Source organism: Pteropus alecto, unplaced genomic scaffold (assembly GCF_000325575.1).
Source record: "Pteropus alecto unplaced genomic scaffold, ASM32557v1 scaffold45, whole genome shotgun sequence".
Taxonomy (NCBI): domain Eukaryota; kingdom Metazoa; phylum Chordata; class Mammalia; order Chiroptera; family Pteropodidae; genus Pteropus; species Pteropus alecto.
In genome coordinates this window covers 22,471,738-22,485,793 of record NW_006442491.1, presented here as the reverse complement: position 1 = coordinate 22,485,793, position 14,056 = coordinate 22,471,738, and the positions used below count along the sequence as shown (strand labels likewise).

At 44.0% G+C, this 14,056-nt stretch overlaps 2 protein-coding genes and 1 long non-coding RNA gene across 6 annotated transcripts in view; 1 reads left to right on the top strand and 2 right to left on the bottom strand.

Annotated features, from left to right (window-relative positions):
• The window catches only part of SLA2 (Src like adaptor 2), a 19,400-nt gene extending 11,536 nt beyond the window's left edge, over window positions 1-7,864 (top strand). For 3 of the 4 annotated variants that reach the window (XM_006921781.3, XM_006921780.3, XM_025039764.1), the window contains 3 exons: window positions 5,220-5,369; window positions 6,133-6,265; window positions 6,711-7,864. In XM_006921781.3, the coding sequence (XP_006921843.1) occupies window positions 5,220-5,369; window positions 6,133-6,265; window positions 6,711-6,876 (449 nt within the window). In that variant the 3' untranslated portion in view covers window positions 6,877-7,864. The remainder of the gene's footprint in view (window positions 1-5,219; window positions 5,370-6,132; window positions 6,266-6,710) is intronic. The other variant, XM_025039765.1, reaches the window with a different exon arrangement.
• On the bottom strand, window positions 204-6,623 carry LOC112470984. The gene is made up of 2 exons (XR_003043103.1): window positions 6,214-6,623; window positions 204-502 (listed from the first exon to the last, which is right to left on the bottom strand). It is a non-coding gene; the product is annotated as an uncharacterized LOC112470984 (long non-coding RNA).
• The window catches only part of RAB5IF (RAB5 interacting factor), a 7,975-nt gene continuing 1,747 nt past the window's right edge, over window positions 7,829-14,056 (bottom strand). The window contains exons 2-4 of the mRNA XM_006921783.3: window positions 13,888-13,991; window positions 9,576-9,705; window positions 7,829-8,358 (exon numbers count right to left, since the gene is read on the bottom strand). Coding sequence (XP_006921845.1) covers window positions 8,317-8,358; window positions 9,576-9,705; window positions 13,888-13,991 — 276 coding nt within the window. The 3' untranslated portion in view covers window positions 7,829-8,316. The remainder of the gene's footprint in view (window positions 8,359-9,575; window positions 9,706-13,887; window positions 13,992-14,056) is intronic.

Sequence of the window (14,056 nt, the reverse complement as noted above, 5' to 3'; positions counted from 1 at the left end):
GAGAGCTTTATCAGCCACTGATGCCTGCACCCACCCCCAGAGATTCTGTAAAAGCCTTGTCCCCACTCCCCCGCCGCCCCGCCAGGTGATTCTGATGTGCAGCCAGAATCGAAACCCAGGGCCCTGTAATCCTGATTTAGTGGATCTGGACCAGTGAGTGAAGTGAAATATAGCAGAAAAAAATTGGGGTTGCATCACAAGGGTTGGGGAAAATATGTTTCATCAAACTTTTATTTGTATCCTGGGTCATAGTGTAAAATTTCATACTGTGGTTTGTGGTCAAAAAAAGTTTGATACTGCAGCTCTTGGGGCCTGAGTGACGTCCTAGAGCAGTGGTTCTCAGATCTGAATGTACAGGAAATGTCGGGGGCACTTCTTGACAGTGCAGACTCTCAGACCCCACCCCAGACATACCGAATCAGACTGCTGGGTACAGAGGTTGGAAATCCTTCACAAGCTCTCCAGATGGTTCTTATGTTAAGTTTGAAAACACGCTTCCAATCTAGGGAACCCAGAATTAAGTAATAAGAGACAATGTGTTTTACATATACAGAATGCATCTTATCATATATAAATAAGAGTAGTTAACTGTTGACTAAGCGAGTGATATCAGGACCAGCTTTTCTTTGGCCCAAGGTCCAGATGTCAGTGCCAAGGCCAGGCCCCATCATCATCATCCACTTGCCTGCCTGCTGTTGTACTCTGTGTCTATTCTGTGTTAGACACTCTAAGAGAAATTGATGAGCAAGACCTGGTTCCTGCCATTCAGGGGCTCATCTCTGTCCCTTCTGTCAGTTGAGAAACACTTATGGAGCATCTCTTAGTCAGGACTGCTAAGTCGTGATTCCTGTCCTCAAGCTGCACAGTGGAGGGTCCAAGGCGCAGCATCTCCAAGGCTATCAGCTTCTCAGAGACCTCAGCAGAGGAAGTTCAGGAGGGGCCTGCTCAGTCCACCTGTCCCACACAGCTCCTAATCTGATCCTTCACACTACTGTAGACCCCACCCCTCCTCCTGGCATCATCATCAGAACACCAGGGAAAACATGGTACCTGACCCCAGAGGTCCCTACAGGCCAAGATGTGACAGTGGCTAAGCCTGATGGAGCTTTTCCAGGGTGAAGACTTTGGATTTAAGTGTGACAGGGAGGGTTCTGAGTAGGGAAGTGACATGACCCAATACCTCGACTGCTGTGAAGATTTGGCAGGAAGTAAGGTAGAAGTGGGAAGCCACATAGGAAGTTGTTGCAGGCTCCGTCAGGGTGAGAAGTGGTCAGATTCTGGATATGTTCTGAATATGGTCAGTAGGCTTTTTGTTGGGCTGGATGTGAGGTGTGAGAGAATGGTAGGAGTCAGGGCTGACTCCAGGGTTAGGAGCTTAGTAATGCATGAACAGTGCTGCCGTTTTCTGAGATGGGAAGATGGTGGGAGGATAAATCAGAGACATCCCTCGAGACGCTCACTGTGGTGTATGTGTATGTGTGTGGGAGGGTAAAGGGTAGGGTTGAGGGACAGACCATGGCAGGACCCTTGGCACCACAAAAGCACTTTACCTGGGCAAACCTAGAGCTGAGTCTTCTCCCAAGCAGTGTAGGTGTTCTGGAGGAGTTGTCTGAGCAGCACTGAAGGCTGGGGGTTACTCTGGTGGAACAGCGTTCCATATAAAAGGAACAGCATGAGCTAAGGACCCAGGGGCCTAATATGGGTTATTGGGTGCTTGCTACATGCCAGACACTGCTAAATGGTTTACCTGCTTCACCATCTGAATCCTCATGATCATTTGGTTAGACTGGGACAATTATTATCCTCTTTACAGATGAGGAAACAGATCTGAGAGGTCAAATAACGTGCTTTAAAGACACATCTAGTGAGCATGGGGCATCAGGGGTGTTATGGTACATGGTCTGTGTGCAATTTGAACGCAGGGAGTCTGAGTTAAAAGGGAGATGTCCTGGAACTGAGAAAGAGCAGTAGGTATCTGGGACTGGCTAGAGCATGCAGTGAGAAGGAACAGCAGGATACCAGGCACATAGGCCAGTCGCAGATGGCTGTGGTAGGTGACTTGTCCCCACAATGGGGTTGACAGCCCCACATGGGTTTGACAGAGCTTGTTTATTATCCCTGAGCCTATCAACCACATCCTCGGCATAGCTACCCTTCCTGGTTCTAGTAACTGTGGTGACAGTGGCCAGGGTGGGGTGGCTCAAGAATCATGCAGAGGATGTAGGAACTTGGTCACTTAGTTTAGCTGGGTTGGTTGGCCTCTGGTACCTATTTTCAGATATTTAGCCCTTTTCCAACCACAGAGCTTTATCAGGGTCACAGCGCAGATCCAGATCTTCTTAAAGGTACAGTAGTCAAAAGTCTTCCAGAACCAGGTAGAGAACAAGGAAAAGGAAGCTGGGACCCTACTCCAGACTTCTCAAAGTATATTGTATCCTATAGTCTTGCTAAGCTCACCTATTCATTCCAGTAGTTTTTTTGTAGATTCCTTAGGATTTTCTACATATATGATCACATTATCTATAAACACAGTTTAACTACTTATTATTCAATCCATATACCTTTTATTTTTCTTGCCTTATTACACTAGCTAAGACCTCTAGTACAAAAAGTGAACTGGTGAGAACATTTTTGCTTTGTTTCCAATGTCCACAAAAATTTCCAGAGGTGCGGAAAAGACTTTATTCAGGTGAAACCATTTACAAACTGGGAAACACAGGCTCCAGTAGAAACTGAAAGTATGGTCTACCAAGACAAAAGGGAGGCTGCCTTTTATAGAGAAGGTTCCCAATTGATCCAATCTCATGCAAATGAGGTTTCCAAATTTATACAGTTTTGATTGGTCGGTATAGATGCAAATGAGGATTCAATTATGCAGTTCTGATTGGATGGGGCAGGTCTCAATCCATTTGGTCAAAAGACAAAACCAGAGCTTCCCTACAGTGGTTGACTCATCCTAAACAAGCAGAACATAGTGTGAGAAGCCGAGGTTAGTCTGAGGTTTTTCCCAGTATATAAAATATGTAAGGAGCCCCCTGTTGGCAAATGGCGCTAGACTCCAATTATTCATAAAATCTGGGCCCTCAGTTGATCATTAGGAGTTCATTTCAACAGATATATTTTTTCTAAGGATTCAAATCAAATGAATCTTCCTTCTCAGGGTCTACACCAATCTTAGAAGGAAAAATTCAGTCTTTCCCATTAAGTATGATGTTACATACAGATTTTTCACAGATACTCTATGACAGGTTGAGAGGATGTACCTGTGGTAGGCAGAATAGTCCCCACAAAGATGTCCAACAATTTTTTCATATTTCTCTAGGTGATCATGTTTCTCTCTTTTATTCTATTAATACTGTGAATTACACTGATGTTCAAGTTTTAAATAAACTTGTACTCCTGGGATAAAGCCAATTTGGCCATAATGTATTATCCTTTTGATATTTGCTAGATTCAATTTGCTAACAGTTTGTTAAGGATTTTTTTGTTAATGTATATGAGGGATATTGGTCTATAGTTTTTTGTAATGTTTTTGTCTGGTTTTTATATGAAGGCAATGCTAGCCTCGTAAAATGGGTGGGGAAGAAAAAACAAAGAGAAAACAAAAGAAACAAAAAAAAAAGAAAAGAAAGGGTGCAGAAGTATTCCATCTGCTTCTATTTTCTTAAAGAGTTTGTGTAAAATTGGTGTTATTTCTTCTTTAAATGTTTGATAGAATTCACTAGTGAAGCCAACTGGACTGTCGTCTTTGTGGGAAGTTTGAAAGTTATAAATTCAATTTCTGTAACAGATATAGGACTATTCAAAATTTCTATTTCTTATGTCAGTATTGGTAATTTGTGTCTTTCAAGTTCACATGGAATATTTGAGATAAGACTATAGACTGAGCCATAACAAATTTTAAAAGATTGAAATCATAAAAGGTACATTCTCTGACCACAACAGAATTAATAATAAATTATAATAACAAAAGAATCTGGACAATCCCCCAATACTTGGAAATAATCCAGGGATCGAAGACTGAATTTTTCCTTCTAAGATTGGTGCGGACCCTTGGAAGGAAGATTCATTTGATTTGAACCCTTAGAAAAAATATATCTGTTGAAATGAACTCCTAATGATCAACTGAGGGCCCAGATTTTATGAATAATTGGAGTCTAGCGCCATTTGCCAACAGGGGGCTCCTTACATATTTTATATACTGGGAAAAACCTCAGACTGACCTCAGCTTCTCACACTATGCTTTGCTTGTTATTGATAAGCACAGTGTTCTATGTTAAGTAAAGTTGGTTGATTGTATTGTTCAATCTTCTATTCCTATTGATTTTGTCCTATCAAATACTGAGAGAGGAATGTTGAAATCTCTAATTATAATTATGCTTCATATATTTTAAATCTATAATTGGGTACATACAAATTCAGGATTTTTATTTCTTCTTGATATATCTCTCATATCTCTGGTAATATTCTTGGTCTTGAATTTTACTTTGTCTGATATCAATATAACCACTCCAGCTTTCCTGTGATTACTGTTTGCATAATACAATTTTTTTTAACTTTTAGCCTATGTTTTATATAGAAAGTGTATTTATCATGGAGTTGGGTCTTACTTTTTAAAATCCAGTTTGAACATCTCTGCCATTTAATTGGGGATGTTCAGATCATGTCCTCAAAATAAATGCTTCTTAAAACTGAGCAGTGCCTGTGGTTTGGGATTGATTCCTGCCTTCTGTTGGCATTCCACAGGAAAAGGTTTAAGTGACAGGGTCAACTGCCTCTTCTTCCAGGTTCTCTGTGACATTGTTTTCTCATCTGTAAAATGGGGATAATTATACCTGCCTCATAGGGTGGTTATGAGAATTAGATAATCATATAAAGCACATAGTACGCACTCAATAAATGAAAGCTACAGATAGCTTTAGATCATTAGATGAGAGTAATAATAGATTATTACTATTATTTCACTAAGCACCCTCTTCCCATTTGGCTTTGATGAAGCGTTGACTTAAGAAATGAATCCCACTTCACAGTTATCAAGGGCTCTCATATTCATCCTCATCTGCTGAAAACTACCGGAAGCCCGTGTATTATGATTTGTCATTTATGAACAAGAGATCAAGTCTTTGTCCTCCCCTGCCCACTTCCCTTCTGTCTGGGCCATTCTGTGGCCACCTCCCTCATCTCTTCTTCCATCCCACCTTGGACCCTTTTCTCCTTAGGCTGTTACTCCTTGTCAGTCCGCCTCAGCCGCCCTGCATCCTGGGACCGGATCAGACACTACAGGATCCAGTGCCTTGACAATGGCTGGCTGTACATCTCGCCACGCCTTACTTTCCCCTCACTCCAGGCCCTGGTGGACCATTACTCTGGTATGGCCTTTCCCTGCCTCCATGAGTAGACTGGGCTGTGGGATCTGGTGGGCAGACAGTGTGCCCTAAAGACACTTAACCTACGAAGAATATCCAGACAGATAGAAGAGGGGCCTCCCCTATCTTCATGCCATTCTCTGGGACCAGGGGCCCTGTCTTCACCCCATGCCCTGACAGAGCCACACAGACCTCTCGTGCAAGCACAGGCCAGTAACTTGCCTACCACTGTAGTTCTGAGTCAAAGCCCACGGCACAGTTCTCTGCAAAAGAACGAGGACCAGAGCTGTTGCTGTTGTGTAATTTAGTTGATTCTTAGCATTTCCTGGTACCTGTCCAGTAACAAGCACTGGCGGATATAGTTACTAGGGCACAGTGTCAAGGGGAAGAAAGGAAAATGGGAAAACTGATCAGGGGTTTTCTGGGGGGTTGTTCAGACAGTAGAGCAGAGATCCTGATCCTGACAGTACAGCAGAGATCGAGCATTCTTTACCTTTCTTCTTCCTAGCGCTTTCCTAGCCAGAAACTGGGCTCAAAGAGGTCCATCAACTTACCCAAAATCATAGTAACTTAAGTCTCCCGAAATCTAGCCCAGAATGACCTCTGATTGCATCCTGGCTTCCAGAAGACCAACAGCTTGGGGCTCATGCCCTGTCACTCTTTTCAGACCATGCCCACAACTGCCAAGTGTGTAAATCTTTTGGGGTGAGGGAATTTTGGGGGAGGCTAGAGTCAACCATGTCAAGGGTCCAGGTCTCTTCCTCAGAGCTGGCGGATGACATCTGCTGCCTCCTCAAGAAGCCCTGTGTCGTGCAGAGAGATGGCCCAGTCCCTGGCAACAACATACCTCTACCTGTGACTGTGCAGCAAACACCACTCAATTGGAAAGAGCTGGACAGGTGAGGGGACCCCTAGAACATGAAGGCGGAACAAAAGAGAATTAGGACTCACTCCTGGGAATCCACAACCCAGAATGAGCCTGTCACCTTGAGGGACACTGGGGACTGGGGAGCGGGGGGAGCAGGGGGCGGGGCAGTGAGCACTGATTGAGTTCGTAGAGGCCAGCCCAGGCTCAGCAGGTATGTAGTGGGTACCAGCAGGGAAGAAAGCAGGCTTGGACATTGGGCATGCCTGGACACCAAGGTGGCCAGGATGGAAGTAAGGTCAGACAAGATGGGACTGAACAGAGAGCACACCGGTCCTGAGTGAAGTCAAGCTGGGGTTTGATCTGACAGGGAATGGGGAGCCACTGTGAGTTTTCAGTTTTTTTTGGTTTTAAAACTTGAGTAGGTGAGTGCAGGGAGGGCAAAGCTCCTTGACCAAGCCCTTTTCCCCTCTCCATAGCTCCCTCTTGTTCTCTGAAGCATCTGCCATAGGAGAGGCATCTCTCCTCAGCGAGGGGATCCGGGAAGCCCTCACCTCCTACATTACCCTAACTGATGATGTTTCCTTGGATGATATCAAAGCTCCAAGCAGAGGCCAAAAGGGGAACCAAGGCTGCAGCACCTAGAACCCCAACTCATCTCAGCCTGAGCACCCCCAAGGCAAGGCGTACACTGAGGGGAGGGCAGGGGCCCAGAGCACATTCAGGGTCCCACCCATATCCTCTGCTTCTTCATCTCAGCCCCAGTGTCATGACCCAACTTGCAACCTCTAGTTTAAGTACAGACCAACTGAGAGCAGGGCCAGGGCCCCCAAGAGAGACTAACCTTTCTCTGGGGTCTGATATAGTCAGTGCCTGAGTTTGGGATTCTCAGCACTCTCTCCTCTGCCAGCTGAGTCCCATTCAAACACCACCTCCCCCGCAACACTGCCAACCAGCCCCACCCACAAGGTGGAAACAACCACTGGCATCAAAGAGAAAAAAAATCCTTTAAAGAAAATGTACGAGCTTCACTCGGAATAAGACCATACCTTAGAACGTAGGACTGTGGTCTAGAGGAGATGGATGGCTCACCACAGCAGCAGAACCTGGGCTGTCCAGCCCCCCACCTCCCCACCGGCACCAGAACAAAGAGAAGGACCTTGGACAGTCTAGGCCCTCAAATGTCCCCATCAAGCTCCTTCTCTGGACAGTTGTAGCTTTCAGATCTCTATTTCATTTTGTGGCTTATCATTTGGACCTGGCCAAACCTTACCAGCTACAATGGCCTTGCCATCTTGTGGCCAAATGTGAAATGACACCTTTTGAGCTAGGCACACTGCAGGAAGGTCAGTCATGTGAGGCTCTCAGTGCTGGGAAGGAGCACCAAGGCATCAGAAAGTGGTAAACCCTCATCCACAAAGCCAAGGCCACAGCCTAAACCCATAAGGGAAAAGAGGCCTGGCTGGAGGTGCTAAGGGAGCAGGGAGAGGAAGGGGAAGAGAGATGGGGATGGGAGGGCACCAACTCTAGTGTTCCTACTAGGTTCTCAGGCTAGAGGGAGGTGGGATAGGCTTTACCAGGTATCACCAACAGGTTGTCAATTAAAGATCTGATTTATTCAAGTATCTGAAAATATTCCACAATGGAAACTTATTAGATGCTGCTTGTACTGTGTTATGGACCACACACATACTGCCATACTGTTTTCAGAAGACTTGAATTGCCATTGATAGTTTAAAAACTGTACACCTGATGGAGAAGTGAGGAAGACAATTTAATGTTTCATCTGGATCCAGAGGTGCCTCAACTTAAACAACAGCTCCAATCGGCAAACAGGTGTTTCACGATGGTATCCAAGAAGAAATGGTTGGTGATGGACAATTCAGAAATCCTTCCCCAAAAGATGGATGGTTCTTTAAAAAGTTTCAGGTCACAACTCTTGCAGAAAACTGACGCCCAACACACTGATTCTCGGTCCAGGAAACATGGTCTTCCAGGTTCCATGTGGCTGGGGGTACCCCTATAATCATGTTTCTGTGCTGTAACTAAGAGGGTCCTTTGGACCGGACAGGGACCAATACGCCATCAGTCATAGTGGATGGCAGTGTAAAATATGATCCAGATGACCTAGAGAGGAGACAAGCGATGTTCATAGGTCACCTGGTCAATGTAGGCCCCTAGTCCACAAAACAGGGTCAGATAAGATGTGTGCACAGTGGGCTTCCCAGGGACTATCCAATGCATAACTTGCTTGGGGACCTAAATTTCACAGAAACGAAGCTGTCTCTAACAGAGCCCAGGACCACCCACCTGTGCTCCCGCAGGGACCCCAGACAAGCCTCCACTGCCAATCCACGGAGTGGTGTTATGGATGTGGAGACAATACAGGTGAAGCAGACTGTATTGCTAGGTGTTCGGATCAACAACAAATGTGAAAACAAAACCACCATCACACTCTGTCAGTGCCATATCAAATATAGCAGATTCTCAAAACTGGTTGCCTATTGCATCTCCTAGGACCTTAAAAACTATATGTGTAGATGCCCAAGTGCCACCTCCCGGAGGTTTTTATTGTATTGGTTTGGGCTAGGGTCTGTAAGTTTTAAAAAAACTTTGATATATAATTTATGTTCCATAAAGTATGTAATTTAGAGGTTTTTAGTATATTCACAGTGGTGTGCAAATATCACTATTAACTGATTCTGGAATATTTTCATCACCCTCAAAAGAAAATCTGTTATTATTATCAGTTATTTCCCCTTTTCCATCCCCCACAGCCACTGGCAGGCACTAATCTAACTTTCTGTATGTATGTATTTTCCTATTCTGGACATTTCACAAAAATGGAATCACACAACATGTGGTCTTTTGTCTGGATACTTGTACTTAGCATAATGTTTTCAAGGTTCATCCATATTGTAGCACATATCAGTACTTCTTCATTCCTTTTCCTGTCAAATAATATTCTGTACGGATATATGACATTTTACTTACCCATTCATCAGGTGATGACTGTACTTTTTGACTATTATGAATAATGCTATGAATATTTTTAAATGTTTCCCAGTTGTTTCTAATATGTAGCCGGAATTGAGAATCAGATGTAGGAGCTGACAATAGGCCCTAGATGTGCACAGCACAGGGAAACTATAGAGTATATCACACCATATCGTTTGGGACAATGTACTCAAGAGTAGTAGACATGCTCTCTAACCTCAGGAGCCTTTTGAAAAATGGTACCCAAATGACAGTGTAGCTCAATCAGTAGGCTCCCCTTGAGTGACTCAATACATGCTGTAAAATGAAATGATAATACTTGCTGTAAAACTTTCAGTTACACATACCATGAACAAGGCAAAAGATGTCATAAACCCTTCTTTTGTGAGCTCCCATGTGCCACCGTATTCCTCCTCATCTATCTGTAGGTAGTTGCTGAAGTAGAGGTACAGGACCCCTGCATTGATCAGGCAGAATCTGGAGTAGGGGAAGACAAGCACCAAACATAAACTGTAAGCTTAGAAGACTCAGCACTCCTTACACCACAGTCCTCACTGTTGCAAAGTTAATTGTTTCTATTATGGAAGCAAATGAAATAATACATGAAAATGCTTAGGCCCTCAAAGGAGCTGGCTGAACTAGAGATTTAAAGAAGAAACAACTCTTTCTTAGTTGCCCAGCCAAAGCAAAAATAAACTAAAAAGCAGACGTAAATTCTCCAAGCCCCTTTGGCTGCTGAGCCACCCCAAATAGGACTAGTATCTGACATGGGTCTCCAGGTAGCTCTAGATGAGGTGGGGAGTGGCCATGGGACAAGCATATGTTAAGCTGTTGCTGCATGGCCTACTTGAGCAAGCAAGGGCATACTAAAGCAGCCCCTGCATAATTCTTAATGGAATTTCTGGATGTCTACTGTCTGCTACTGCACTTGATGCAAAGGTGAAAATGACAGTTCCTGCCCCAGCTTGCCATCTAATAGGGGCTAAAATCAGCAGTGAGAGTAGAATTGAAACCAGAGGTTTGTGACTACCTTCAGGATGGTCTTTGGCCCCCATTATGTGTTATTTAACTGATGCAAGAATTAGAATGCAGTGAGCAGTAATGTATTTGGCCCCCAGAGTACCTTCAGGATGGTCTTTGGCCCCCATTATGTGTTATTTAACTGATGCAAGAATTAGAATGCAGTGAGCAGTAATGTATTTGGCCCCCAGAGTACCTTCAGGATGGTCTTTGGCCCCCATTATGTGTTATTTAACTGATGCAAGAATTAGAATGCAGTGAGCAGTAATGTATTACCCAGCTCTACTGATCTCTTGGTACCATCATTATGAAAAAGTAACTTTCATAAAGGGATCAAGACTTTAGATCTTTCCAGTTACAATATCTAATGGGGGACTGAATGTCTTCGGTCATATAACTTCTGAAGGCTGAGGTGGAAAAATGCAAAGAGAACTGGCTCTTCCTAATGGATCAAGTGTGGGCTGGTGTAGGGCAGGGCAGTTCAATGATGCTGAGAAGTGTAAATTAGTCTATAAAGGTGGGGGGCAGACCTGTGGCTCTCTGAGCAGCATAGGGGTGAGTTAAGTGTGCACACTTGAGAAAGTCTAGTTTGTAAGTAGTGAGAGTGTGGGCTTTCTCCTGAATAGAAGGAACCATAGCTGGGAGACTGGTTTAGACCTGTACTGTTTCAGGAAATGAGCGCAAATAAAGTTTGAGGACAGGGATGAAAACAATGGCTGAATAGGGAAGGAAAAGGCCCCAAAGGCTTCCAGCCTAAGAGCCTGGGAGTACAATGGTTCCAGTAACAGAAGCAGGGAGCCAGGAAGAACAGATAGTTTTTCTTGGATTCTACATGAAAGAGTCCCTTAGCTTGGCCATGTTGTGGCCACATCTTATTTTCTGCCAGAAGTCTTGGGACCTGGACAATCTAGTTACCTCTCTTTGACAAGAGTTTCATTTTGGACAGACTGAGTTAGTGGCTCTAGAGAGAGACTACTAATGATACTTTGAAATGTCACTCTGGGACACAACTAATAAGTGGGGGCTGGAGAATGACTTGTGAATCACATAGAGTTTCTGGCTGTAAGAGTGGCTGCTTAGTGAGATGAGACAGGGAAATACAAGGGAAAGGTGTTATAAGGAAATGTCAGTGAGAAAGAAAAGGGCTGACATAACCCTGCCTTATAAGGGTTACACACTAAGTAGAAAGTCAAGTCACAGAAACAAAGGCATTTAAATGTTTGGTGGTCAAGAGGGACAGGTCCAGAAAGGACTGGAAGGGCTCAAACGGAGCTTTAAGGATAAGCATAATTTCTACATTGTAAATGAGGGAGAGAACTACACACAAATGTGTAGACAAATGAATATGCTAGACTGGGAGTTGAGGAAGACTGACTCTCAAATGGGTTTTTAAAAATTCTATCCTAAAAACTCCTGTCAGAATTTTAACAAAAATAGGGATCTCTTAACATATTCTGACCTCAGGGCTGGAAAGCTACACAACAGTAATGTATGGTCCGGCTTTCAAGTGTCAATGGGAATCATTCACTGAGAACCAACTGATCATGTGCCAAGCTCTATGACAGAGACAGGCAGAAAGGAGTGGACAGGGCCCTTCTGATAATGCAAAACCTCAGCAGACAGAACAGAGCCATCACTCAGTTCTCAGGAAAATTATGAGACCCAAGGAAATGGTTTTACCTTGATGGGCTCTAACTGGTGGCCATACCAGAAATGAAGCCAAGCTGGGGTTGAGGCAGAGGGCAGCTAAGGCAGGAGGTGGGGAGGAAAGGGTCACCAGAATGGAGCACCAGAGCAGTTTTGCCCTCAAGTCCAGGAAGCTGGGTCAGACAGATGGAGGGGAGAGGTGTGTGGAAAAATCAATGTCCTTGGGCCCTTTCCCAGAGCAGGGGAAAAGGTGCCAACCAAAGGAGGGAAGGGATTTGAGTTTGGGCTCTGGCAAGACAGTGTGGGACTGAACCCCAGGAAGGAGTGCTGAGAAAGCAGCGCTAAGACTCTGGGTGAGACACTCCAAGGCAAATTCACCCCCGAATACCTCACTTCCTGTTTTTTTTCAATAGCCATATTTTACCACTCTTGGTAAAGCTAATCATATAATAATGGCAGTAAACCACTTACGATGTACTAAGCACTACATTTAACAATTTACTGGCATTATCTCATTTAATTCATACATCAATTTTATGAAAAAGACATTTTTATTGTCCTCATTTTAATGATGAAGAAACTGAGTCTCAGAGAGGTGAGCCCAAAATTATGTAGTCTGAAAGTGGCAGAGCTGGAATTTGAATCCAGACCTTTCCATAAAGTTTTGTTTGTTTGTTTGTTTTTTTAAAGACAGGTCTGTTTGGGCAGCTTAACTCATCTACCACAGTGAGAAGGAAACTAGACTAGCTCTAGTCCTTGCTATATTATTCCAGATTGGGTGGCTTCAGAGAACTCCTGAAGAATCCTCTAAGACATGATAGGTGCAGGGGGCTCTGAACCGTGTTATCTTCTAGACAAGTGGCCTTAGAAGATGAAAAACTCCCTCTTGCCCTTAGAATGCCTTAACCCTACCTCTGATATTTTCCTCTTGTCTGCCTTTTCTCTCATAGTAAGTTCAAATGAGTGACCAGCATTCTAAAAATATTATCTATATACCACCTCCAACCTAGGAAGACCTCCATGAGCCCCAGGTCCTCTGTCTCATCACCTTCAACCATCCCTCATCAAGTGTCCACTCTGCCAAAGTTAGGCAGAGGATGAACCCTTACTGGCTTCCTTGTACAAATGCTTTGCTATCATAAATCAAAAACCTTTTTGGTTAGGAGAGATATGTTTCTTATGAGATATCTTCTGAGAAAACAAGCAACTCAAATGAGTTTGATATCTATTTCACTCTTTTAACCCTAGGGTGATGGAATAAGAGATGTGATCACCCCTAAAAAGAAATCAATGTGATTTCCCATGGTAGGTGTGACAGTTTGTATTTCCTGCGTGAAAAGATAAAACATCATAGGCTTCCACCATAGCTTGCCCACAATTCCTATCTTAAGATAACCCCACACATCCTTTTAATTCAATCTGGTGGGCATGTGGACCCACTTTCAGTGGCTTGTTAAGCTGAGCCATGACCAGGGACTGGTGTTAACTGTTTACACTGGGCACAGGAGCACGGTAAAGGTAGGGGGGCCCAACCTTCTACTTTTTCACTGCCTTTAAAATGCAGAGACCTGAAACAACTTCTGAAAAACCAAGATTCGGCACATCCAGCATAGTGGCAGACACAACTGGTCATCAAGTACAATAGCTCCTCCACTTTCCAAACTTCTATACAAAGGTCAGGCTAGAACTAGATGATCCCTGCCAACAACAGGCATGTGGCAGCTTCTTGCCTGAGACCACTTTGGACCCATGAACGAATGGACTGGCCCAGCCTTCAGGAAGTTAACATTCTTGGCCTAAGATGCTCCTGGGCTTGCTGAACCTAGGAGTGCTACATCAAACCCAGGAGTGCCATCATGAGGCCACCTTTTTGCTTTAGTCATTACACACACACACACACACACAAAATCTTCCAATGTAGCATAAAAGGGAAACAAAATCTCAGTTTGAAAAGAAATGATATCACAAAAATGCAAAATACCCAAGACTTACCCTGCTATTCCCAAAAAACCTCGCAATGGTAACACTCCCCAAATGACACCTAGGACCACAGCGATGATCTGTCGGAACCAATAGATCACATCTAAAAATTCATCCTGTAGGAAAAAAGAGACTGTATGCATTATCTAGAGTGGGTGCCACAGGAGAGCCTCTTAATAGG